We start from the raw sequence: 23,183 nt of genomic DNA, 5'->3' as shown, positions 1-23,183 counted from the left end.
TTTAAAACAGTCTAGCAATGGTTTATAATTATCAGATCAAGTTTAGCTCTTGTTTTAGCAAGAAAACATATAAATTAGTAAAATTGAATATGTTACACACCTCACAGTTGTAGAGTTTGCCTCCCCAACAAACCCAAATGTAATTCCTAAAACTCTAATTGTACATTAAAATTATGAATAAACCAAATAAAACAAACAAGATACAGAGACAGAAACAAGACTCTCAATTTAAAAACCTTTAGTAACATAAAACGGCTTAATTAACATATGGTTGACTATGTTGTTATTGTCTCTGTGTGTTTGATGTTGGAATGTACTGTTATCTTGGATGGGTCTACTTTGAAGAATCTTCCATCTTAGTTTTCAGGTGATCTAACTAGTTAAATAAAAATATTAAATACTTTCCAAAACAAAAAACAAAAGAAAAACTAGTAATGGTAAAATAAATAAACTCAATATTTTAACAATGAAACCAGAATCAAATATCTAGAGAAATTGCAACAAATTTAAACTTTTGCTAAGAAATTTCACCTACACAATTTTATTAGGTACTTAGATAATAAAAATTCACCTGAACATGATGTAAGTTACCGAGGTGCCCTCAGCAACTTTCCAGAATAAAACAGGTCGTTATTATTATTATTATGTAAGTTCCCCTGTGTCTGTCATACCGGAAGTTACCCGGGAGATAAATGATGTAACACACAGAAAGTTCCGGACGAGTCAAAGGTCGCCAGAAATCTGCGAGTGTGACAGAAACTCAGCGTTGTCTGTTTATATCAGCCATTAATATACAGTCAGTCTAAAAATGCCGAGAGGAAGCAGAAGCCGAACATCTAGGATGTCCCCTCCAGCCAGGTAACACTGAATTTTTAGTCTCTTTGTTAAATATAACGTTAGTGAGGATGGTGAGTTAGCTTTCATGCTAGCGGCTTAAGGTAACGTTACAGTACCATATGCTAGCTAAGGGTTGAGAAAGCAATAACAAATTATTTAAAGTAACTTAAAAATATTAATTTTATACATCCAAATGCCTCTTTTTTTTTAAATCAGGACCAGTGGTATTCACCTGAATGTCACTGATAATAGTGATGAAGGTCATAGTGTTAATTCAGCTTCATGGTCATGTAATGTAAACAGTTAAGAGGCATTAACAGCAGTATGAAACATTATAAAACAAGCCTGGTGTTATATAGATTTAAAATTACAGTTTACTGGATTAGTCTCACTTTAACCTGCAGCTAAATAAAGGTTTAATCGAGATAACCACGCAAATATAGCCTTAGCCGCGATCATTCATTTGTTCAGTGTAAAGTCGTTATAAAACTTTGATGTCATGTTTATCCAAACTGTAAATTTTGCTCATATTCTTTTGACTGATATTTGAGAGTTTATTAGCTTCCAGTTTATGTTGTGTTTTACAAGAAGGCGATGCTGACCAAAGAAAACTCTAGATGCTCTAGTCCAATGTGCTGTAATGTTGTTGTATTTTGTTGTTGTTTTTTTTCCATCTTTAATGCCAAACATCCACAAGAAATGATCCCATGTACAACTTTAACATCCAGCCTTGACACTGATTGTTACAACGCTGATATTTTCAGTTGTTTTTATCCTGCACCTTACTTTAAATTAGTTTTTATAATTTGTGAGTACTGAGGTCTTCTCGAAAGTATGAGATAAATTCAGGAATAAACCTTAACTTAATTTTGCACTAAAGAAAGTCATAAATAGTTATAAAACAAACAATATAGAAAACAACTGATTGTTGTATCATGATTGATGATTTAACAATTATTCTTTACAGTCGGGCACCACCATCACGCCCACCTATGGCCAGGGCTGCACCTCCTCCCTCGCATGCCCCAGTTCCAATGCAGGCCTCTCCGTCTGCTGTGGGAGCTCCAGCTGCAGCACCCAGACAGCCAGGTTTGATGGCCCAAATGGCGACTACAGCCGCCGGAGTGGCGGTGGGCTCTGCAGTAGGACACACCATTGGACACGCCATGACTGGAGGCTTCAGCGGGGGACACTCAGAGCCTGCCAGGCCTGACGTTACATACCAGGTAAATAAACTTATGGACTGAAATAGCATCAGGACAGATTAGTGTGTCTGATACATGGTAGGTAGGTCATCAGTAGCAAAGGCAATATATGTGTGTGTGGTGGATTCGCAAAAGTAGTAGTAAATATTTGCTGTCATGATTTTAAATGCACTGTAATAACTACCTAATATAATAAAAAATAACCAGGTTAAGTCAGTAGCACAACAATGGCAGCTATTACACTCCTTAACTAGGTTAACTTGATTTCATTGAGGCACAGGCTTCATCATTAAATGGTTCCTTGTTTGTGGGTTTCTGTTTTTAATATGTGAAAACACATATGAGAGACAATGTCCCTTTATAATTTTGTAATAAATTGACAAACAAATGTTGGATGTTTACACAGCAGGATCTGTTCAGACTGCACCGACACTTGTTGCTTGCTTGCTCTTAAATTACTGTATTTACAGTAGATTTTTGAATGATCCCATCATCTGTCTTCTCCATCAGGAGCCGTACCAAGCCCAGTCATACCAGGCCCAGCCATACCAGGCCCAGCCCATGTACCAGCAGGCCCCCCAGCAGCAGCAGGCCTGCTCCTATGAGCTCAAACAGTTCATCGAATGTGCCCAAAACCAGAGTGACCTCAAACTCTGCGAGGGCTTCAGTGAGGTGCTCAAACAATGCAAATTTGCTAATGGTGAGTGAAAAGTGTAAACATGTCTGGCTATTTGTATGAAATTAGATTATTTAAGCACTCATAGCTGGTTGATATGTCCATCTGATGGTCTGAAGAGTGTGATATACATTACTAACGTAATACTGTTATCATTGTTTTTTTATATAGTTTTTTTTTTTTGTTTAATTTAAAAGATTGAACACAGTTTAGGTTTTATCCCTAATCTTATCACATCAATCCATTGCTTCTGTAATCTTGTTGCTTGCTATGCGTTTTGCACTTAATGTAACACTGAGAATAAGGAGATTTTACATAAGTGCCTGGTCAATTGGATATCCTACTTGAATGACTTTGCAGATGGTGGTTCTGATGTGTTGCAGTGCCCAGTGTGGCCATAAGGAGGAGTAGAGTCAAAGGATCCTTGAATGCTTCATACAACATGATTTAACTCTTGTACTGTAAATAAACTAACTACTATAACATGTGAAGTACAAAACATATCTGATTAAGCTTTTCTCCACAGGTCTGTCCTGAGTTCAAGTCAAACACCTGGAGTGAAGAGCGCACAAACTGAAGTCATATTGGTTATTTAGGAGAGATCAATAAACATGCTTTATTCTAACAGCTGATTATCATCTGACAGTTCACTGTATTCATTTCTCAGGAGAGTGATGCAGAACCTGTAATCCTAGTCTCATAAAAAATGTTTATATATTTTGTTGTGTCATGCTTTGAGTTGATTTCAGTTGTTTTCCTTAGCTGTTAATTTAAATCTCCTTCTAAACATCTGAAGGTGAACGGCATTTGTAGATCATGATTTGTAAAAGTATCCATCACCTGGACCATAGAAATTCAGACGTTGCTTGTAACAAGTTTAAGTTTAAAATGAATAAAACACTTGGATGATAAATTACAGTGTGTACCCTGTCATATTATTACACTTTAATAAGAAACATTTCTATTTTTACTCGCACTTGCTTTAATTAGGCTTCGGGAGCCACAGCACCTGTCGTGTCGCTCCAGCTTCACTGCAAATTCACAAACTGAAGGTTTCACATGAACTAATGTTACTGTAGGACAGCCCTGTCACTGAGAGCAGGAAATGCAGTTGAGAGTCTGCTGCTGCTGCTGCTGCTGCTGTTAAAGCAAAGATTTATTTTTGGCAGCTGACATTAGAGCTCACCCTGCGCCATGGCACGACCGGTCCCACCACGCCGCGACGGCACCGGCGTTTGACTGGACCCGTGTTTACACTGGACCTCAGGAAGTGACTGACTGCAGAGTGAAGATGCTTCCCCGTCCTAACGGGGACTGACCGGTACCGGAGACGGTGAGTGACCGAGCTGTGCTTTCCTTAATGTGCCGGTTTAGTCCTGTGCGCAAAAGGTCAGATGGCGACAGAGGATGAGGGTGATGTGGTTCACACACTCTGACATATTGTTTTATTAGTCTGCACCCTGCGACCCGTCTGGAGGACAATAAGTGTGAGTCCTTAACATTTAGGTCCAGACTTCGTTAGTATTTTATTAGATTAATCCGTCTGAAACTGTGTAGAACATCAGTCCTGCTGTAGTAGGTGTAGACAATACCGAGTGTTTTGTATTTTAAACGAGGCTAAAGACAAATAAGAGAATCACTTGCTACACACGCTCTTCAAACTTGAATTTTAAATATATGGGGAGTAATGAGCAACTTATTATAAGGTAATCATTAGCTCACAGCTCCACAGTCATCTGTCCATTAGTATACTGTTGGGTTTTTGTATATACTGTCAAATCTTATATGAGCAAATGAATTAATAGTGTTGTACTTCACAGTTTAGTCTGAGTAAGATTAGACTGCTCTGAATATTCCCACATGAGCTGTAGTGATGCTGGTTACAGAATTTAAAAACATGAATACACTAAGTAATGTATTGTTCCAGTATGAACACTTAGAGCTGCATTTAGCTATTGTTTAAACCAGTTAATATGTCATTTGTGTTCTGAATTACTGATGTGTATGAAAAAAAATATTAGATTTACAGGCCTAAAACAAAGGATTAGCTCTGTGGTATTTCTGCATTACACTTAAGAACATAAACATTAGTTTCTAGTTCCACTAGTTAGTGAACTAGCAGTGATGGTAATTTGCCATGTTTGATAAAACTGTCCCACCTACAGCTACATAGTGTCAGTGAAAATGTTTTCTGTCAGCAGCCTGTTGTGGGGTTCAAGAGGACAGCAGCTCTGCACCTTTGGTGGGAAACCAGCATCACTCCATCATGACCAAAGAGGAGGAGATCCCTGACTGGGTGGGAGCCCAGGAGTTCTACGACAAGTACGAACCCAAGGAGATTCTGGGACGGTACGTTCTCGAAGAGATCCTGCAGCAGGAGCCCCTCACCTGGGGTCATAAACTAAATATGAGGAGCAATGAGATTGATACTGGACATAAACTGTTTATTGATTGACATAAATTGTTTTTTAAATACTTCTTGTCATTTTGGTTTGGAAATGTATTTTATTCATCCAGTTTTCAAAGTGTCATTTAGCAGCACATTGCTGTATCATACAGCTCAACACACCAGTAATGTTTATTTGAATTAGACCTCAGTTTGAATAGCTGTCGCTAGTTTGTACTGTGGGCAGTACAAAAATAGGCCGAACGGTTTCCCTGAAGTTTCCCAGAAGTCCCTGAGAAATGTCACCAGTGCCAGAGCCTGCTCATTGTCATTCCCCACCATCTGTCAGACGGTGGTGCTGTTACATGGCCACAGTGTTCGAGGCTGCTCCATTCATTAACTCCGGCATGTTTTGGACAAAGGCTTCAGTGTTGAGCCTGGCCGGCACGCTGACAGGTTACTTAATCTCACTCCATTTCTCACATGTGGGTCACAAGTTCACAGGACGTGGACATTGTGTTCTGCTGATAGTGTCGTTCACACGGACCGGTCAGTTTCACAGAGCCTGTTTTGCTGAGACACATAGGCAATAGTGTACAAATAAGTGTAGATTTTTACCCTGAAGCACCATCAAAAGAAGAGCACAACTAGTTAAAAGGATAAAAAGGAGTAAAATGTGGTTAATGAGGAACAGCAGCATTGTGTTTTCTGAGTGTGGCAGTACAAAAATAAAACAGTAGATAAAAAGGATAATGTTTCTGTCTGTTTCTCAGGGGCGTGAGCAGCGTGGTGCGTCGCTGCATTAACAAACAAATGTCTCAGGAGTACGCGGTGAAGATCATAGACATCACCCCCTCAGACAAGATGACCCCGCAGGAGATCGAGGAGATCAGAGAGGCCACGGTGAAGGAAATCGACATACTCAAGAAAGTCTGCGGGCAGAAAAACATCAGTAAACACACCTCTATGATACATTTAAATGAAGAATGTGCAGCATCATGAATAAAACAGCCATCTTCATTTCATGGGAAAGTGACTAGAGCAGGACAATAGTCTTAAAAAACTGCATAGAAGAGAGAGTTGGCCAGTGACTTACTCAGCAACTAGATGTTCACTTGTTTAACTCAAATGTTTCTTGTCTCTCTAGTACAGCTCAAAGACAGCTACGAGTCCAATGCCTTCTTCTTCCTGATTTTTGACCTGTAAGTGTAAAATATCTCAAAAAAGCAGGAATTAACACTAAACAGCAGCTGGTTAAAGTTTCTTCCATCTTTCCCTCCAGGATGAGGAGGGGTGAACTTTTCGATTACCTCACAGAGAAAGTGACTCTGAGTGAGAAGGAAACCAGGTCTGTGAGCGTGTTATTGTCTATTTCACTGTTTACTAATGCTAATAAATCAAATCCTTAATGTTTTGGTGTATATTGGCTGTAGGAAGATCATGCGCGCTCTGCTGGAGGTGGTCCAGTTTCTCCACTCCCAGGAAATCGTCCACCGGGATCTGAAGCCTGAGAACATCCTTTTAGACGACGAGATGAACATCAAACTCACCGACTTTGGCTTCGCTGTGCAGCTCAAGCAAGGACAGAAGCTCAAAGGTTGCACGAAAACCCACAAGCACATATTAGCACAACATTTTTCTGACTGGTTAATAAATGTAAGACCATCTTAGAAAGACGTCTTACTCATACATCCAAAATTGAGGGACATCCAAAAATGTCCCTGATTGTTCACTTTGTCTGAAAAACAATTCAAGGTCGAGTGACAACTTGACGTCATTACTAGATTTACTACGTTTACAAGCCACATTCCACTTTACCAATACACCAGCTGCTGGTGGTCGGCAGAGAACCTGTGTCTTGTTGCACAACACGCTCCATTTTCTTTTAGCTTGCCTCACAAAGGTTAAGATGCAACAGGACACTCTGATCTATTTACTGTAGTCCCTGACACCCAGGGCATGCTGACCTTTCAAATCGACCTCTCACAAAGCATTAGCAACATTAGCTGTGGGAACTGGCAAGTCAAACATCAAATGGAGCTGGATTTCGTGATCATTCTGATGACTGTATGAAACATTTTCTGCAAGCGTAGAATCATTTTCAAATGTTGAAGTGTGAAGGTTCACAGAATCCTCCCAAGAAATGTGTATTTTGTTTTTAAATATGGATACTAATTCTTTCACGTCTGTAATGCAGAGGTATGTGGGACTCCTGGTTACCTTGCTCCTGAGATCATTGAGTGCTCTATGGATGCAGAACATGCAGGATATGATACTGCTGTGGACATGTGAGTGTCACATAACACAGTAGATTGACATCTGAACATCACATACATAAACTGTATTTACGAATGTTGTTAAAAAACAATATTGAAGAATTTCTGCAGCGGTGGCTAAGTTATATTCCATGTACTCTGTGCAGTCTTATACATGCTCCACCTCTGCTGTGCGTCTTCTGATATGACAGTTGATGTCCTCTTCGACGTGACCAGTCTAATATTCCTTCTGGGTTATTACACACTGTCAACACACCTGTTAAGCCTCAACTGACTTCTGGCTCATGTTTGCAGATGGAGTGCAGGGGTGATCATGTACACACTGCTTGCAGGCTCTCCACCCTTCTGGCACAGGAAACAGATGCTGATGCTGCGTATGATCTTGTCTGGGAAGTACGACTTCTCGTCTCCAGAATGGGAGGACCGCTCAGACACCGTTAAGGATTTGGTAGGCTTTTATTTGTTGCCACTGGACCCTTAGAATCTGGACTAAGATTTGGCATCACTTAAGATAATTTGTGACTGTACAATGTAAAGTTTTAGTTACACAAGCATTAACAAATGCTCCATGTTGTATGTTCAGATCTCTCGGATGCTGGTGGTGAACCCAAAGCAGCGCTACACAGCTACAGAGGCTCTCAACCACTCCTTCTTCTCACAGTATGTGGTGGATGAAGTACGACAGTTTAGTCCATACAGGAGGTTCAAGGTGAGATGTAAAATACGTGAGTTTTTCAGATTATTTTCCCGCCTCTGGTCACACAGACGTGATTTTCTGGTTTGACTGGAAACACAGTTTGAGAATTGAGAGCTGATGCTCAAATGTCTTAACAGAAAAAAATTTTAATGTATAAATAATCAACTAAAGACAGACAAATTTAATGATTTTGTAGAGTTAATGCACCCTATTTACATAATGTGCCTTATCATTTATGTTGTCATGAGCCATATAATAATAATAATAATATATATGGAATTCAAAGGCATATTATTTGTTTGTTTGTCCTGCTGTACACTTTGAAAAATGGTGATGTGAAGTATGGTCCGGCAATTCAAAATCCCTTTCACTCTACAGTTTTTACATACAAACACCAACCAGTGTCATTTACTGAACTTTGTCCATCAGGTCATTTGCATGACTGTGCTCGCCACCATGAGGATCTACTGCAGTTACCGCCGTGCCAAGCCGGTCACCAAAGAGGTAATCAAGAGTGACCCATACGCTGTCAAGCCCATCCGCAAGCTCATTGACGCATGTGCGTTCAAGATCTACGGCCACTGGGTCAAAAAGGGACAAACGCAGAACAGAGCTGCACTTTTCGAGAACACCCCCAAAGCCATCCTGCTGTCGATAGCTGCCGAGGCAGATGAGCCGATTCGCCACATCTAGTGACGCACACTTATTCCCCAGGGGAAGATCTGCTGAAGCTGAAAGGGGTTACAATGTGCTGCTTTTATAGGTTTCCCCTTTATATAAAAGAAACAAACCGATTAAAAAGTATGTCTTTCATATGGACAGCATATGTTTGTTTGACTTAAATCAGAATTAATTACCACTGTGCTATTTTACCTCAAGTGCTGTCAAGAGTGACAAACAAAAAAAAAAAAAAAAACACTGACAGTTTGCTATCACACAGGAAAAAAACAATTAAAATAACAGACTTCACTTTTAAAGTATTTCAATTTAAATGACTTTTCTTAACTTTATATGCTGTGAAAACTTCGAGCTCTTCTTTAATGAAAAACAGAGCCACTGTGTTATATCAAAGAGTTTTTTCAACACTCAGCAACAACGTTAAGATGTTCCTCCTCAACTTCTCAACTCATATCTACATGCAAGTAACTGACAAATTAGCTGACTGGAATATGAAACAGTGAACCTGCATCCTTGAAATGGCAGCAGCTTAGATATTTGTATTGATCATTATGCAGGACGTATTGTACTACATCACTCACTGTACTGGAAACTGCTTTGTTTGCTATTGATTTATTTATTAAAATGTGTATTTAATTTAAAAGTTATTGAAAAGAAAAACCAACTCAACTTTTGTGATGCTTTTTATTTTTAAATTGCTTCTATTCCTCTGATGTAGAAATTCAACACATCAATATTGAACATAGTTACAAACTTCACTGTAATGGAGTGAGGGATTGTGATTAACTTCTACAATATCTTCAACATAAAATCATCTTGAGAGTGTGGAGTCTTCTTTCTGGACCAAGATGCCTTCATGAAGCTGTGTAAAGAAAACAAACATCTGAGTTAGAACAGATTAATCATTGTTCATGTTTCAGCTTTTTTGAATATCCAAGTTTTTTTAATGTACTCATTTCTATGCAGCTGGATGAGGATCAGAGCACTCAGCCAATCATATAGTAGAAGTGAGATGATGATTTTGCATGGTGTCTGACTGTATCCAGCACCGACTGGCTGGAACAGAATTCAGCCATGCCTCAGTCTGACATTTTTCAGTACTAGAAATGAGAATTTGCTTGGTGTCATTGTATAACAGTGGGTATACAAACATTACCATCATCGGGCCTTTCTTCACCATGGGGGACCTTTTGGCATCGGATCAGTGCGAGACGATGATCAGCAGAACGCTTTAACCCACTTTATCCACATTTCGACACATGCTGGAACCAAAACGGTGAAAGGAGAATATGAGATTAATGTGTCTGCTGAGGTGTGTTGTGCTTTCATCTGTCAAGACAAAGAGAACTAGTAAAGGCTGAACAGATAAGTGAGTATAATATAGAAGCCAGTAGACTCTGTATTTACACGTGCTAAGGAGGCACCTAAGGACCACTCCTTCTGTTTTTGCATCAGTATGTGAAAATTTCAGTATGGTGATTGAGTGAATTACTACTTCAACAGTATCACAACATTCAGGGATGCAGTCAAATAAATTTCAATTTCTACTAGATTAACCAACATCTGTGATAGTTACACAGTGAATATCTGTTCCTCCTCACCTCTGCCACATGGTATGTGTGCTGGAGGGTGGAAAATCCTCCATCTTGTGTAGGCTGGAGGTCAGATCTCATTCACAGTCATGATGGGCTGTTAACACAAAACAGAAGCGCACAAATGTTCAACACAGTTATGGGTGTTTTGTACAAATTCAGAGTGGCTCTTCAAATGTCCACTATCAGTTGACCATGCTACATATAAAACAGGTCCTTCAAATAACATGTCCCTGCTCTTACTCTCAGATCTATCGGGTAAGTTAATAAGCGTGTACTACAGTAACCTTTCATAGTACTGCATAGTTAAATGTATGAGTTAAACTAAGTTATAATCTGCAAACTGAAAAACGAAATACAACAGATTTCCAGCAAGTGTCGAACCACGTGTTCTCCACGTGAACTGAGAGCTAATCGAAAAACTAAATCAAATCAAACAGCAAAGTGAACTCACGTTTCACGTCCGTTCAAGTCATACTTTGGTGTGACTTTAGAACAATCCAGGGAATTAACAAGACGCATTTTGTACTTCACGTTGAGCTGCAGAGAGCAGCTGCAGCAGCTAGCTTCAGGTTTCCTGCTTCTTCTTCTTCTTCTTCTACCACACTGAACATTTGAGGCTTCGGGTCCGTTCAGGCTCATTACCGCCACCGTGCGGTCGGAAAGCCTCCTACACCAGGGCAGCATTTAACAATAGTAATAATAATAATAATAATAAAACGTTAATAACCGGCTGTGAATTACTGTAACATAGTTTAAAGCAGTTATTGTGAAGGTGCCTCACAAAATGTAACACTGTTTACATTTCCAGTCTCATACTTTGACACCTGGAAATATAATATATAATATATACCAACTAGAGCAGCGGTGTTTTGTAGTTTGGGGCCAAAGCGCCGCTTTGGTTATTTTCTTTTTCTTTTTCCAAACAGATACGATGTGCAGACTGAACCAAAGACCCTGTTCTCACCAGTTTGGTTTGACAGGCACTGTGGCCAAAACTAAGTTCCCTGACCGGGAATCGAACCCGGGCCGCGGCGGTGAGAGCGCCGAATCCTAACCACTAGACCACCAGGGAGACGAGGACGGGGCGCGGTATCTGTGGACTTGGCCACGACAGAGGCCTGACGCCACATTGAGAGTTTTATAACGTAATATAATCCCATTTTAATGCAGCCCCACGGTCCTCGCTGCTGACCACAGGGACACATTATTAAAAAATATATCCAAAAGGACGCCACAGCAGCCATTATGCTGCTTTAGCATTTATTAGAAATGTATTTCTGACGAGTCAAAGCTTAAATTGAAGATATCTACAAAGTAGTTTGGAATCAAACATATTTACAATTGAGCTGCGATTAGTAATATCTTAGTTTCAGACACCAACAAAGACAATTGAGATATCTTAATATATCATTATATCATATGTCATTTGAATTTTAACTAGTGTCATTTTAATTAAATATATCTGTAGTTTGAATTTTAACTAGTGTTATATTTAATTAAATATATCTGTAGTTTGAATTGTAACTAGTGTTATATTTAATTAAATATATCTGTAGTTTGAATTTTAACTAGTGTTATATTTAATTAAATATATCTGTAGTTTGAATTTTAACTAGTGTTATATTTAATTAAATATATCTGTAGTTTGAATTTTAACTAGTGTTATATTTAATTAAATATATCTGTAGTTTGAATTTTAACTAGTGTTATATTTAATTAAATATATCTGTAGTTTGAATTTGAACTAGTGTTATTTTAATTAAATATATCTGTAGTTTGAATTTTAACTAGTGTTATATTTAATTAAATATATCTGTAGTTTGAATTTTAACTAGTGTTATATTTAATTAAATATATCTGTAGTTTGACTTTTAACTAGTGTTATATTTAATTAAATATATCTTTAATAAATTAATAAATTGTACATATCTAGGCGGACCGGGGCCATCGTCATGGAAACAGAGGGCAGTGGGCGGTACTTCACCGGCTTCTCTCTGATTGGCTGTGGTTCATCACTTCGCTTCCTCATCGGTGAGCCCATTGAAGGAGAGGGGTCGGCTAATGCTGAAGCTCCTGTTTGTGCCTTATCAGCGCTGTTCTTTCAAGTAAGTACCAAAATAATTGTAGATGTGTCATTTTTCTGAACATATTAGTCTGTTGTTGCAGCTCGAGTGTTTACTCACGCTCGGATAGAGGGTACGTGAAGTACTCAAATGCAGCGAAGCGGACTGCACCGGACAGGTACCTCTGAGATCCTGCCAGCGGTCGTCTCGGTACACGGTGACCTTTCAGCACCAGCCGCCTGCAGCATTTACCCCAAACGAGCAGAAGCTGCGTCTCGATGACCGAGTTTCGTCGTTTCCACGTTTGTTTCGGGGTTCGCTCAGCAGCTCCGATCCTCTGTAGTGTGCGGAGGGGTGACGCAATACGGACAGAGGATGTCCATGAAGGACTCTCGTATGGTGTGTTTAGGATAACTGCTTTATGTAAGGTTTTTTTTTAACGTCATATCATTTTTGGGTCACACCAAAAGGCCGGGACACGTGTTTATTTAAGATTAGATCCACCGATACATTAACATTTTTACAGTTCAGACGAGTTCACTGCTCCACGGAATTCGAGACATTCAAACATGTCCACAGACTTAGTTAAACAATTAAATAAATCAGCTACTGGCAAAAACCACAGACCTCACTATTACACAAGTTACACAAATTTAACTCGTGGTCCTGGTGATGACAATTAGATTTAACCTCAGGTGACTTCTAATCTTGCCAGATAATATCCCCCTACACCAGATTTGGCTGCATTATACGTTTTTCGTGACTAACAGAGTCAAGGAGCTGTTTTAATGCTTCATAGATTCATTACGCAAAGAAACCAGAGAAAGACACTGATGCAAGCTGTACATTTTGTGACAGAGTGAAGAGAAAAGCTGGTGTAATGTGTGTATGGAAACATATTATCTCTATGCCAACTTGAATTATACAAGGAACTGAATACCAGATTTAGAAATTGAGTTAATACTATAAAATAGTAAAGCCAATAACTACCACTGATTTTACTCCACCCAAGTATTTTAGTTTGATAACATTATGAATAGTACTTTGTGAAATACTTTCATTAATTTCAAGTCATAAACTTAGACAGCTTTTTTAGACCATGTTCAAATTCCAAGATCAATTTAGATGTAAAGTCTCTTGGTGTATTTTATTCTTACTATTCATGCCAACACCTATGTCACAACATATGGCTGTTTATACTGTAAACCTTCCACTGACACCTCCATGGAAAATGTATTACTTCAATGCCCTCAAAGAAAGAAATCTGTGAGTTGCCAGGTCATTTTGATTTTCTGCTGGTGTTTTTGGATCTCCATATTATCTGTTTCTTTTCCAGGATGATGATATCACTTTCACAGACAAAGGAACTCTTCCGGAGAGCAGAAGCGGTCTGTTTCGATGTGGACAGCACCGTCATTAAAGAGGAGGGCATTGACGAACTTGCCAAGTTTTGTGGTGTGGGGGATGCCGTCACTGAGATGTCAGTGCTTATATAATTACTTTTTTCATACTTATCCGCATAGTTGTATTGAAAAGATGATTTTTAAAAATTTCCATTTTATATTATTGAATTCGTTCCAAACGTTAAGCCTGTGTTTCTTTGACATTTCAGGACTCGCAATGCTATGGGCGGCTCAGTGACTTTCAAAACTGCCCTGACCGAGCGTCTGTCCATCATCCGCTGTTCAAGAGAACAAGTAAACAAACTGATAACGGATCACCCACCTCAGCTGACTCCAGGTATCAGGTGAGTGTGTAAAGATTCCAATGTGAGTCATTCAATGGCCATTGTAAACCACTCAGTCCAGAAATACCAGTATGCATACATAGCCATAGTTGCCTAATCATTTGCATTGATCTGATACATTAGGTCCCTCAATACTAAGTAAAACAGCATCCTTTTGATGTAACCGTTACTGTCCGTTTGTCTTTGTCCAGGGAGCTTGTGGACCATCTTCACCAGCGCAACGTGAAGGTGTTCCTCATTTCAGGCGGCTTCCGCTGCATCGTTGAACATGTGGCCACCCAGCTAAACATACCTCTGCATCATGTCTATGCCAATAGACTCAAGTTCTACTTCAATGGTAAGAGACAAAGTGTTTATAGTTTGTGGAAAGTTGTGTCTGCTTTAAAAAATTGTGGAACTTGGCTCTAGCCCTCCGAGTCATTTGAGAAAGTTGGAATCTTCTCTCTGGTAACATCAAAAATTAAGAGTCTTGCTCAGTCTTCGGTATATCTTTCATTCATGTTTTTTTTAAGGAGAGTATGCTGGTTTTGATGAGACTCAGCCCACAGCTGAGAGTGGTGGAAAAGGAAAGGTGATCAGCATGCTGAAGGAACAATATGGCTTCAAGACGGTGGTGATGATTGGAGATGGAGCCACTGACCTAGAAGCTAGCCCTCCTGCTGTAAGTGTTCACTTTGTGTCTTACACTTTGTCCACTTTTCAGTTTCATGTGTGCACATTAGCATGTTAGATGGGGTTTTCACATGTATTCTTAATTAATAGGTCACTCATTGGAGAAACACTGTAATTAGTGCTTCTGTTTGTTCTCAGAGCGCCTTCATTGGATTTGGTGGAAACGTCGTCAGGCCACAGGTTAAGGAGAGGTGTTCGTGGTACGTGACAAGTTTTGAGGAGCTGCTAAAAGAACTGGAGAAGATTTAAATTCACTAAGAGTACTGTTACTAATTTTAACATTTTATATTTGCACCTAATGATGAGTCTCTGGTGGTTTTATCCAGTGTAAGTCGTTCCTTAGACTATCAATAGATTTTTATAATGAATGAAAATGTTTACACTAATGAGACCAATTTTACCTTCATGGGGATGTTGCCCTGTTGATTTTTGTACTAGAATTTAAAAGAATAACCAAACACTGTCTAAGTGGAGGTTAAGAAGAGGATTTTAGTGTTTTTGCACTTTTTGCATTTAACCTTAAGCTAATACAACTCCCTCATATTATGGTATGTGCAATGAGCATAGCAAGTGTTGTAATTCTGTGTGTACTAAGAGCTGTAACCAGACATGTCAATCAGTGCGGTGACTTCAGCCCTGTGGAGAACATCAGCATTAAAGATAAGAACGTGCTGTTAAAGGTGTTTGAACTACTTTAATCTGTGCTGGAGTTCCTGTCCTTCCCTGTACATTGTTCCCTATGAACCAATGAACAAAAAGACAAGATTAACATGCTTCTTATAACAGTAAAATCTCTTGTTACAGTGTGCAGCGGCGTGACTGCCCCACTTAGTGGCAGATTCACTCAGCCACTGATAAACAGCATTTCTTTTAAGTTATCATACATGATATATCGCCCATTGAACATGTAAGATAAAAACTGTTTGGAAAACAAGGCATGCTGTCGTCACAAGAAAAAAAGTAGAAGCCATAGTTACAGTACCACGAAACATCAAGATGACAGGGAACCTAGGAACGTCCAGAAAAAGCTACTGCAATGAGCAGTTTGCAAGAAAGAAATGAAACAGATCTTAAATATAAAATTCAGAGGTTTACATTTTACACCATTTCACTTTTTCCCCCCCACACAAATAGTTTATATGAATATAGATATTGTTCTCACTCCACTCAGCAATGGTATGGCTCCTATCAAAGTGCTGCTATGTCAGCAGAATTAAATAAATATTTAGCCGCTGCACTGAGAAGTGAGCGTCACTACTACTATCTTTCTATAAGTTCCCACACACATCACAAAGCTGCTCATTTTTTCAAGTATTTTTAGTTGATTCTCAACTTGAGATGAGCTCTCTTCATGGACCGCTGTTAATGTGGCACATAGCTTTGGACAAAAGCCACCAGGAGTGTTAAACTGGCCAAATTTACTCATCAAAGAGTTGTGTGTCATCAAGGGCTATACCTGGCAGGGTGGATTTAACTGCAGAGACATGACAGATATTGTTTCCTACTCCTGTTCTAGTGACATCTTTGAAATAAAGCAAAAACGAGAAATGAAAAGGGACGTTTGGCAGCACTGACAGGAGGATCGACATTGTAAGAGTTGATGTTCTGGATTCATGTAACTTTCAAAATGGTGCCACTTGATTTCAGCTTCCAGGTCGCTCCTCATCTCACTGCAGCGGGGAAGCCTTTGTCGGGATCATGATCCTGGAATCCATGTACTGAATGAGAGGAACTGGTGAAAAATAAAACATGAAAGGTTTAGTAGTGACATCTCACAGTTTAAAGTCCGTTTGATACTGATCAGGTTAAACTGGGTCTACAAGTGAGTAAAACGCTCGGTATCTCAAGTTACTCAAGACACATGACGTAAAGTCTGCCAAACTGCTTCAGATATTAAAACGCTTTTTTTTTTTTGCTCACCTGTGTAATACACCACCTCATGCCAGCCCTCCTGTTGCCAGATGGCGTTCCTTGTGTTTTCTCTAGACTGAAGGTCCTTGTAAGCTGAAATCAACCAGCAAAACACATTTTAATACTACTCATAGAAAAAGAGTTAACCTGCCTCTGCAGCTGCTAAATGCTGCATTGTGTTCCCCATCTAGACGTTAATGACTGCTGCTGAGCACGTAGTGTGCAGTGGTTTTATCAGAGTGTTTCTCACTGATAACAGACGTCTGCAAAGTCTATGAGGGCTGAGAATGAACCAAACCTGTTGTGTCCCTATGTCATAAAATAGTGAAAATGCCTGCAACAATTCCTAGAACATACTATGCACAGTAGCACACTGCTGCTTTAAGCTAAAGCTGTTTTTTTATGCTTGATAAATGACTTAATCAGTTATTAAACCTGTATGGGATTAATCTTCTGTGGAGAACCAAATGATTTTAGCATGAGAACGATTATCAACGTGGTGACACAGTCGGTATTTAACTGTGCAAAAAGCTGGTATTTGTCCATACCCCAGAGGTGATGAACCATGTAGAGGTTGCCGATCTGTGAGAAAAACCCTCCCACTGCTTCTCTGTTGTGCTGGCGGTATCCAATGGCCCTGGCCCTACAGACAAGAACAACGTAAGTCACAACACAGGCCAAAAGCACCAAGGCTTCATCTGGCATAACAAGGCCCGGCTTGTGCACACAAGATATTTGACCAGTCTTCAAACAAGAACATCATCAACAAGGCCTCTAAATTGACTTTGGACTGTTTTTGATTTACACATTTGGAGTCTGCCTTCTTAACATAAGCTGGACGACAGTTATCTTCCATAGCTGCGATTATCCATTGCAACATCAAGTCCAACTATAAGATATGGCGCCATTACTTTCTATATGTATGTTTATGAAACTTAACATTGGCCAAGTCTTTGTGAAATGAGTGGACTGGGGCAAGGGGAATTTTCTAAATCCATTCAATTTTCCCCCCAAAGTAAACATGCACTTGTTCAAATCACAATCAGTGTCTGGATACAAAACTAGGAAGCCTCAGTTCTTTATGTTATTGTAACTTGAAGAAGGTCTTTGAACCTTCAACTCCTCAAATTATATTGAAATTGCATTACTCACATAATCTGAGTGACCAGAGATTTATTCAAATAAAGTCAGGTTAACGTAAGCATACATGGAAATATAAGGAAACAGCTGGCTTCACGAAGAAACATTTAAAAACTAAGAGAAACAAAGAATCTTTGTTTTTTCTCTGATTATTTCAAATCTCATTTAAGCTTTTTGGAAAAGACATGAAGCCTGAAAACGGCTGAGATGCCTCTTGAAATGATTCTGGGGGTTAGATTATATTTACATAAAAAGTGCTGCATGTGATTCTTCTAAACAACCACAAGACTTTCAACTGGAACAAATACAGACGTCCTGACAATATAATAACTGTAAATGTACATTTCAGTGACTTTTTCAGTCATGATGTAATACGTGGTCCAGTGGATTATTTATAATTGAAAACACAAAAGCTGCTCAGACAAGTACAAAGACAAACGCAGGTAAAAACAGTCTGTGAAAAACTAAAGCATGTGCACAAATCCACAATCGACAGTGTTGCACAAACTGATACAGTGACCTGTTGACTCTGTCGTTCCATGCTGTGGATATTTGCAGGCTGATTGTATTCAGCCCTTATGCACACACACAATATCCCACTTCACTCTGAATCTTGGCGTGAGAGCATGACAGTACAGCTTCAAAATAGGGCCTCTCTGTGGAATAGCTCTTATTAATGACAGCGTGATGAGGAAGGTTACATGTGGTGCAACTGTTCTGTAACTACAGTTCTGTGAATCAAATGAATTCAGGCTGCCTTACCAGTAATTACCCCACTCGATCATGGTTCCTGGCTGCAGGAAAGAAAACAGAATATACTTTATTACAATAAAACATATATATATTATATATAATTCAGAGCTGTCCTATCAAGTTTCACGCTTTCTTCTTCTTTCCAGTGTAAACGTATTAGCAGAAATAAATGTTAAAGACGTAACGCAGGTATTTTATCATTGTGAAGATAAGCTGCAATAATAATTACACCCAAAGGCTTCTTCAATCATTCTCTGGTGCTTAACAGAACAAACGCCCTGCTGTTTCTGAGATGTAATCTCATTCTGTGATGAGGGATAATAGCTTGCATTCATCACGCCACAAGGAGCACTGATTTAGAGACAGTTTTGACTTTCAGATTAGGAAGAATGACTTAATCTGCAGCTGGTGAACTGTTGGACAATTTGCAGCACACAGATGTCTCTTAGTTTAACTTTGGATATGGGCTGAATTCAAGTGGAGCATTGGAAAACCCAGTGCAAGCTGAAGCACCATGTTTATTCTGAACGCCGAAGGCAAAAGATCATCACACAACAATGTGGAGGTGACAGAAGAACGTGATCAACTGGAAAAATGTGAGCTGTGAAAACTGAGTCACATTCTTCATTTCTGCAAAAACTACTGTGCAGATGAACTTTAGCCTTGAAACCACAGCTGCTGCAGTGCAGCTGTGCTGCTAAGAAATTAACAAAGACTGCATTTATACTGATAGCTCCTAGTGGAGTAAAACACATGCAGAGTATTAGTCCTGTCATTTCCTCTGTATCACAGTGAAAGAGTTGGTCTGCTTTACACTAACCTGCTTATCTAGTTTTATGACTCCCTTATGCTCAGACTAGGGGTGTAACAAACTTTGGACGTACCAATCCAATGCACAGGTTCAGAGTATCTAGCGCTAGAAATGATGAGATAAACCTTGGTTGTGATACTCACCCTGAGCTGATAAGACCTGAGCTCATAGATGTTGGGACCCTCTCGGGGTACAGGCTCATTCCAGAAGCTGAACTCCAGTAGAAGCTGATTCCTGCGAGATAACAGCATCTTACCTCGCTCCTTCCTGTACGCTGTGAACTCCTGACGATGGACAGACAGCAATCAATGTGCTTCACTTTGACCGATGGCTCTACTCTCTTCTTAGCACATAACTAACGCATTACAAATGAGACTGACACAAACAAGATGCTCGTCAAGAAGCCTTTACCTTGTTCTGCCTCAGCTTGTTCATCACCTCTGTCAGAGCCGGGTATCCCCCTCTGTAACGCCACAGATGAACTGGAGAAAAAAAATAAAAAATGAAATATCAGTTGATTTAATGCAGGATTGTAAAATAATATGATTAAAACATACCTCTAGCCCTTAGTTCTTACTGTCTTTTGCATCATTTTTCTACCTTTGTGACAGGGTTGGGACTTTCCAATAGATTAAATGAATTATTTATCATGACCTAATGAAAAAGTCTGTTCAACTAGGCTGTTTAGGATTGCCCATACAGAGAGTAGTGCCATAGCGATGTTTAAAAAAGCTCAACTTAGATGTATGTCACTGATTCTTAAACTAACAAGTGTTTTTTTCATGGCTTACTTGCAGTATAACAGTATACTGCATGAGAAGAGGCCTGCTGATTTACAGACTGTGTGGCCTCTGCACCTGTTATACTGCAGACATTTGTGTATTGATATTAGTAATCCTACCAGCCTGGTCTTGTTCTCCATACCAGGTATTCCAGGTCCCCACCAGCTCACAGGGGTAGTACTTATCAGCATGGATTGAGGGCAAAACATCCTCACTGCAGTGAACGAGAAACAGAAAACAACACAAACATGAACAAAATACTGAACGACAGTACAACCACAGCTACATTTGACGTCTCCCAAAGTCCTGCTTACATTAACTTTTTCCATAGTGTGTCGCCCGTCTAATGTTGCAAGTCTAAAAATAGACCCAAACAGATTGCCTCCAGTCATCTTAGGTATGAGGCAAGGTTGGTCTGTAAAGAACTGAAGTCATGCCAGCCTGTAAATTACCCCACAGGAATAGATTGTTGTGGTTTATTTGTCCTTAACACTGGACTAGGTTGTTTCTGGCTCACACTACTTCAGTACAAGTTCAAACAGCATGTATACTTTTGCTTTGACAACTATGTGAAATGACACTCACCATAGTTTGTTGTATGCATCCAGGCACTCTGGCTTGACATTATGGACTGAAAAGAAAACCAGAGTGTTTTAGGACGAGTGGGTCATCTTTAAGTATGCATGCATACAGAAAGCTGCTTACACTGAATTTTGTAGAGGTTATTTTCCTCATTTTTGGTCAGCAGGTTGGAGTGTGCATCCTTCCTGGGATCAACCTTCCTCACAAACAGGGATTTGAACCAGCTGTCCTCGCGCGCTCTGTTGCTGGATGTTGCAAAGCCCCTGAAACCACAGACAAGTCGTGATGAACAAGAACTGCACAAATGACAAAGTCTCAATGACTTCTGAAAGGTAATACGAGGCTGTGGAAATGCTGGGCACTGTCTTATACTGTTACCTGATTAATCATTATCACGGTTTGGGTGTTATTTCTATAAGGATTTTAATCTAATATGTTTTAAATCATATATGTTTAAATACATTTAAAGTTTACATATGTGAAATTGAATTTGTGCAGCAGTCCAGTCGACTGCCACTGAGCTTGAAATAAATGTCAGCCGTAATAATGATATGAAAGGGATGTGTGTGAGCTGCAGGAAGTAAAAGTACTGCAGTATCTCCAGTATATTGAAGTACAGCTAAGTAAACACGTTACACTTAACAATAAAGGCAAAGCAGCAAATTGACCTTGAGCCTCTGAGATGCCCACCAGCAAAAGACATGACAGAGATTTATACGCTTTCACTTCACACAGCAAACACACGCAGCTTTAATGTTAAATATCCCACATTAAATACGAGTAAAGTGCAGCTGCAGTGGAAGTTGAAGGCCACCGAGGACTGGCTAGCAGTCCACGGGCTAGCTAGCCACAACACCACCCTGCTAATAAAACACACACACACACACACACGACAGCCCGGCATCAAAGTCCGCAGAGATGAGCGCTGAACCTGCACATGAAGACCGCCCCACCTGCTCCAGAGGACGAGCTGTCCCGCCGGGTGGGCCCCGCTCTTAGCCCGAGCCAGACCTCCGACTCTGTGAAGGAGTCCTGTCGCCATCTTCCTCACAGAGCACAGGCTGCTACCAGGCCTGACCACCGGGTGGCGCTGCAGCACCACAGCGCTCACAACCAGTAAACAATAAACTAAAAAAAAAAGAAAAGGGAAAGTTATGCATCTTTGGAGCAAACTACTAATAAAATAATGTACAATATGGCAGATGTAGGTTTAATTTGTACACTGTTTCTTCTCTGAGCATGTGGTCACTGTATGGAAGCAGAAGTAGAAGTAATTGTACTAATAGTCTCTCTAAGTAAACACCTCTTAAGTGAAGTCTTGGATGATTTCACTCCTTCCCTAATAAATAGTACAATATAAGACAGTGTGCTATAACTTGTCCACATTATAGGTCAGCAGTATAAAACACTTCAGCAGTGGATCATACATTACAGCAACATTAAAGTCATTTCTATAACAGCAGTAATAGTATCAGTAATTATTCAAGTGTGGACAAAAATGAGAAATGTTCCATAATAACTTTACTTGTGCACAGTGATTAAAATACTTCCCCGAACATTTTCATGGTGTTTGAACAGGTGGGGGCGCTACAATCCAATCCATAGACTACAAGCAGCCTTTTCTGTTCACTTCTAAGACAAAGGCCCAGTTCAATAAACAATATTAAGACTCACTGAAAACCAAGTAGTGGATATGACATGAAGCCATCCTGACTATAACTCTACACTGTTTTTGCAGCCAACAACAAAAAAGAAAAAAGAAAGTTCAGGCTGGTTAACCAGCATCAGTGAATTCATCATTTAATCCTGTCTTTGATGTTGTATTAAACTTATTAGCCTCTGCTCAAGTCCAGGACCATGGATTGGATTTGTAGATTGTAACACATAAGAGATTGTAATAATGTTGCCAGACAAGTGCAAAATAAAAGATAAGAGTCCTAAAACTCGATACTGATTTGTGCACCAGCATTTAGATTTTAGTTTTCTTTCATCTCCCATTAATGATCCCATGACTTCTCAGAGTTATCTTGTGACCTTTTGAAGAGACTTAATCTCAAATTAGTAAATTATCAGTCACAGGGGCAATTTTCTACCTTCTAATTTTGCCTTTGATACTAACTGTATATAGCTGCCAGTGCTGCTGTATATTTAAGCTACTTATGAGAGAGACATTTTTGTACCGATATTTGTATTTCTTCTAAAAGATTGGAGTACTTCTATGATACATGAATCTTACACAAACTCCAAACCTGTGGTATTTTGTGTTTTTACAAATACCAAAGTATGAAATAATGGTATTTAGTACAGAAAGACAAAAAGAGAAGAAGAGGCGCTGCTACTTGTGGGGAAATAAGGCCCCTACATTAAGTTCT

At 39.5% G+C, this 23,183-nt stretch overlaps 4 protein-coding genes, 1 long non-coding RNA gene and 2 other non-coding genes across 8 annotated transcripts; 3 read left to right on the top strand and 4 right to left on the bottom strand.

The window, feature by feature from the left end:
* Positions 1-693: 693 nt before the first annotated feature.
* chchd2 (coiled-coil-helix-coiled-coil-helix domain containing 2) lies at positions 694-3,636 on the top strand. Its single transcript, XM_026363750.1, has 4 exons — positions 694-858; positions 1,805-2,063; positions 2,553-2,742; positions 3,245-3,636. The coding sequence occupies exons 1-4, from the start codon at positions 809-811 to the stop codon at positions 3,253-3,255; spliced, it is 510 nt and encodes a 169-aa protein (XP_026219535.1). The 5' UTR covers positions 694-808; the 3' UTR covers positions 3,256-3,636.
* A 163-nt stretch (positions 3,637-3,799) lies between these two features.
* Positions 3,800-9,580, top strand: LOC113164739 (phosphorylase b kinase gamma catalytic chain, skeletal muscle/heart isoform). Its single transcript, XM_026364186.1, has 10 exons — positions 3,800-4,051; positions 4,920-5,067; positions 5,878-6,056; positions 6,252-6,306; positions 6,387-6,452; positions 6,538-6,701; positions 7,302-7,392; positions 7,675-7,828; positions 7,964-8,089; positions 8,507-9,580. Exons 2-10 carry the CDS (start codon positions 4,985-4,987, stop codon positions 8,768-8,770), a joined length of 1,182 nt encoding a protein of 393 aa, XP_026219971.1. The 5' UTR covers positions 3,800-4,051; positions 4,920-4,984; the 3' UTR covers positions 8,771-9,580.
* On the bottom strand, positions 9,168-10,940 carry LOC113164747. The gene is made up of 4 exons (XR_003299030.1): positions 10,802-10,940; positions 10,357-10,444; positions 9,912-10,017; positions 9,168-9,617 (listed from the first exon to the last, which is right to left on the bottom strand). It is a non-coding gene; the product is annotated as an uncharacterized LOC113164747 (long non-coding RNA).
* Positions 9,700-9,833, bottom strand: LOC113150162. Its single transcript, XR_003297659.1, has one exon. It is a non-coding gene; the product is annotated as a small nucleolar RNA SNORA15 (small nucleolar RNA).
* Positions 10,941-11,350: 410 nt separating the features above from the next.
* Positions 11,351-11,422, bottom strand: trnae-cuc. Its single transcript has one exon. It is a non-coding gene; the product is annotated as a tRNA-Glu (tRNA).
* Positions 11,423-12,382: 960 nt separating this feature from the next.
* psph (phosphoserine phosphatase) lies at positions 12,383-15,511 on the top strand. 2 transcript variants are annotated; one of them, XM_026374634.1, is made up of 6 exons: positions 12,383-12,455; positions 13,750-13,893; positions 14,026-14,160; positions 14,352-14,497; positions 14,673-14,821; positions 14,971-15,511. In XM_026374634.1, the coding sequence occupies exons 1-6, from the start codon at positions 12,412-12,414 to the stop codon at positions 15,079-15,081; spliced, it is 729 nt and encodes a 242-aa protein (XP_026230419.1). In that variant the 5' UTR covers positions 12,383-12,411; the 3' UTR covers positions 15,082-15,511. The 2 variants fall into 2 exon arrangements, with proteins under 2 accessions (XP_026230419.1, XP_026230411.1); XM_026374626.1 differs by lacking the exon at positions 12,383-12,455 and having other exon boundaries at positions 13,341-13,893.
* nipsnap2 (nipsnap homolog 2) lies at positions 15,507-21,879 on the bottom strand. Its single transcript, XM_026374616.1, has 10 exons — positions 21,765-21,879; positions 20,935-21,074; positions 20,815-20,860; positions 20,349-20,443; positions 19,859-19,929; positions 19,591-19,731; positions 18,646-18,677; positions 17,292-17,386; positions 16,753-16,836; positions 15,507-16,564 (listed from the first exon to the last, which is right to left on the bottom strand). The coding sequence occupies exons 1-10, from the start codon at positions 21,851-21,853 to the stop codon at positions 16,500-16,502; spliced, it is 858 nt and encodes a 285-aa protein (XP_026230401.1). The 5' UTR covers positions 21,854-21,879; the 3' UTR covers positions 15,507-16,499.
* Positions 21,880-23,183: the final 1,304 nt, after the last annotated feature.

This window comes from Anabas testudineus, chromosome 13 (assembly GCF_900324465.2).
Source record: "Anabas testudineus chromosome 13, fAnaTes1.2, whole genome shotgun sequence".
Classification (NCBI taxonomy): Eukaryota; Metazoa; Chordata; class Actinopteri; order Anabantiformes; family Anabantidae; genus Anabas; species Anabas testudineus.
The sequence above is the reverse complement of the archived record's forward strand: the minus strand, read 5'-3'. Positions and strand labels throughout refer to the sequence as shown.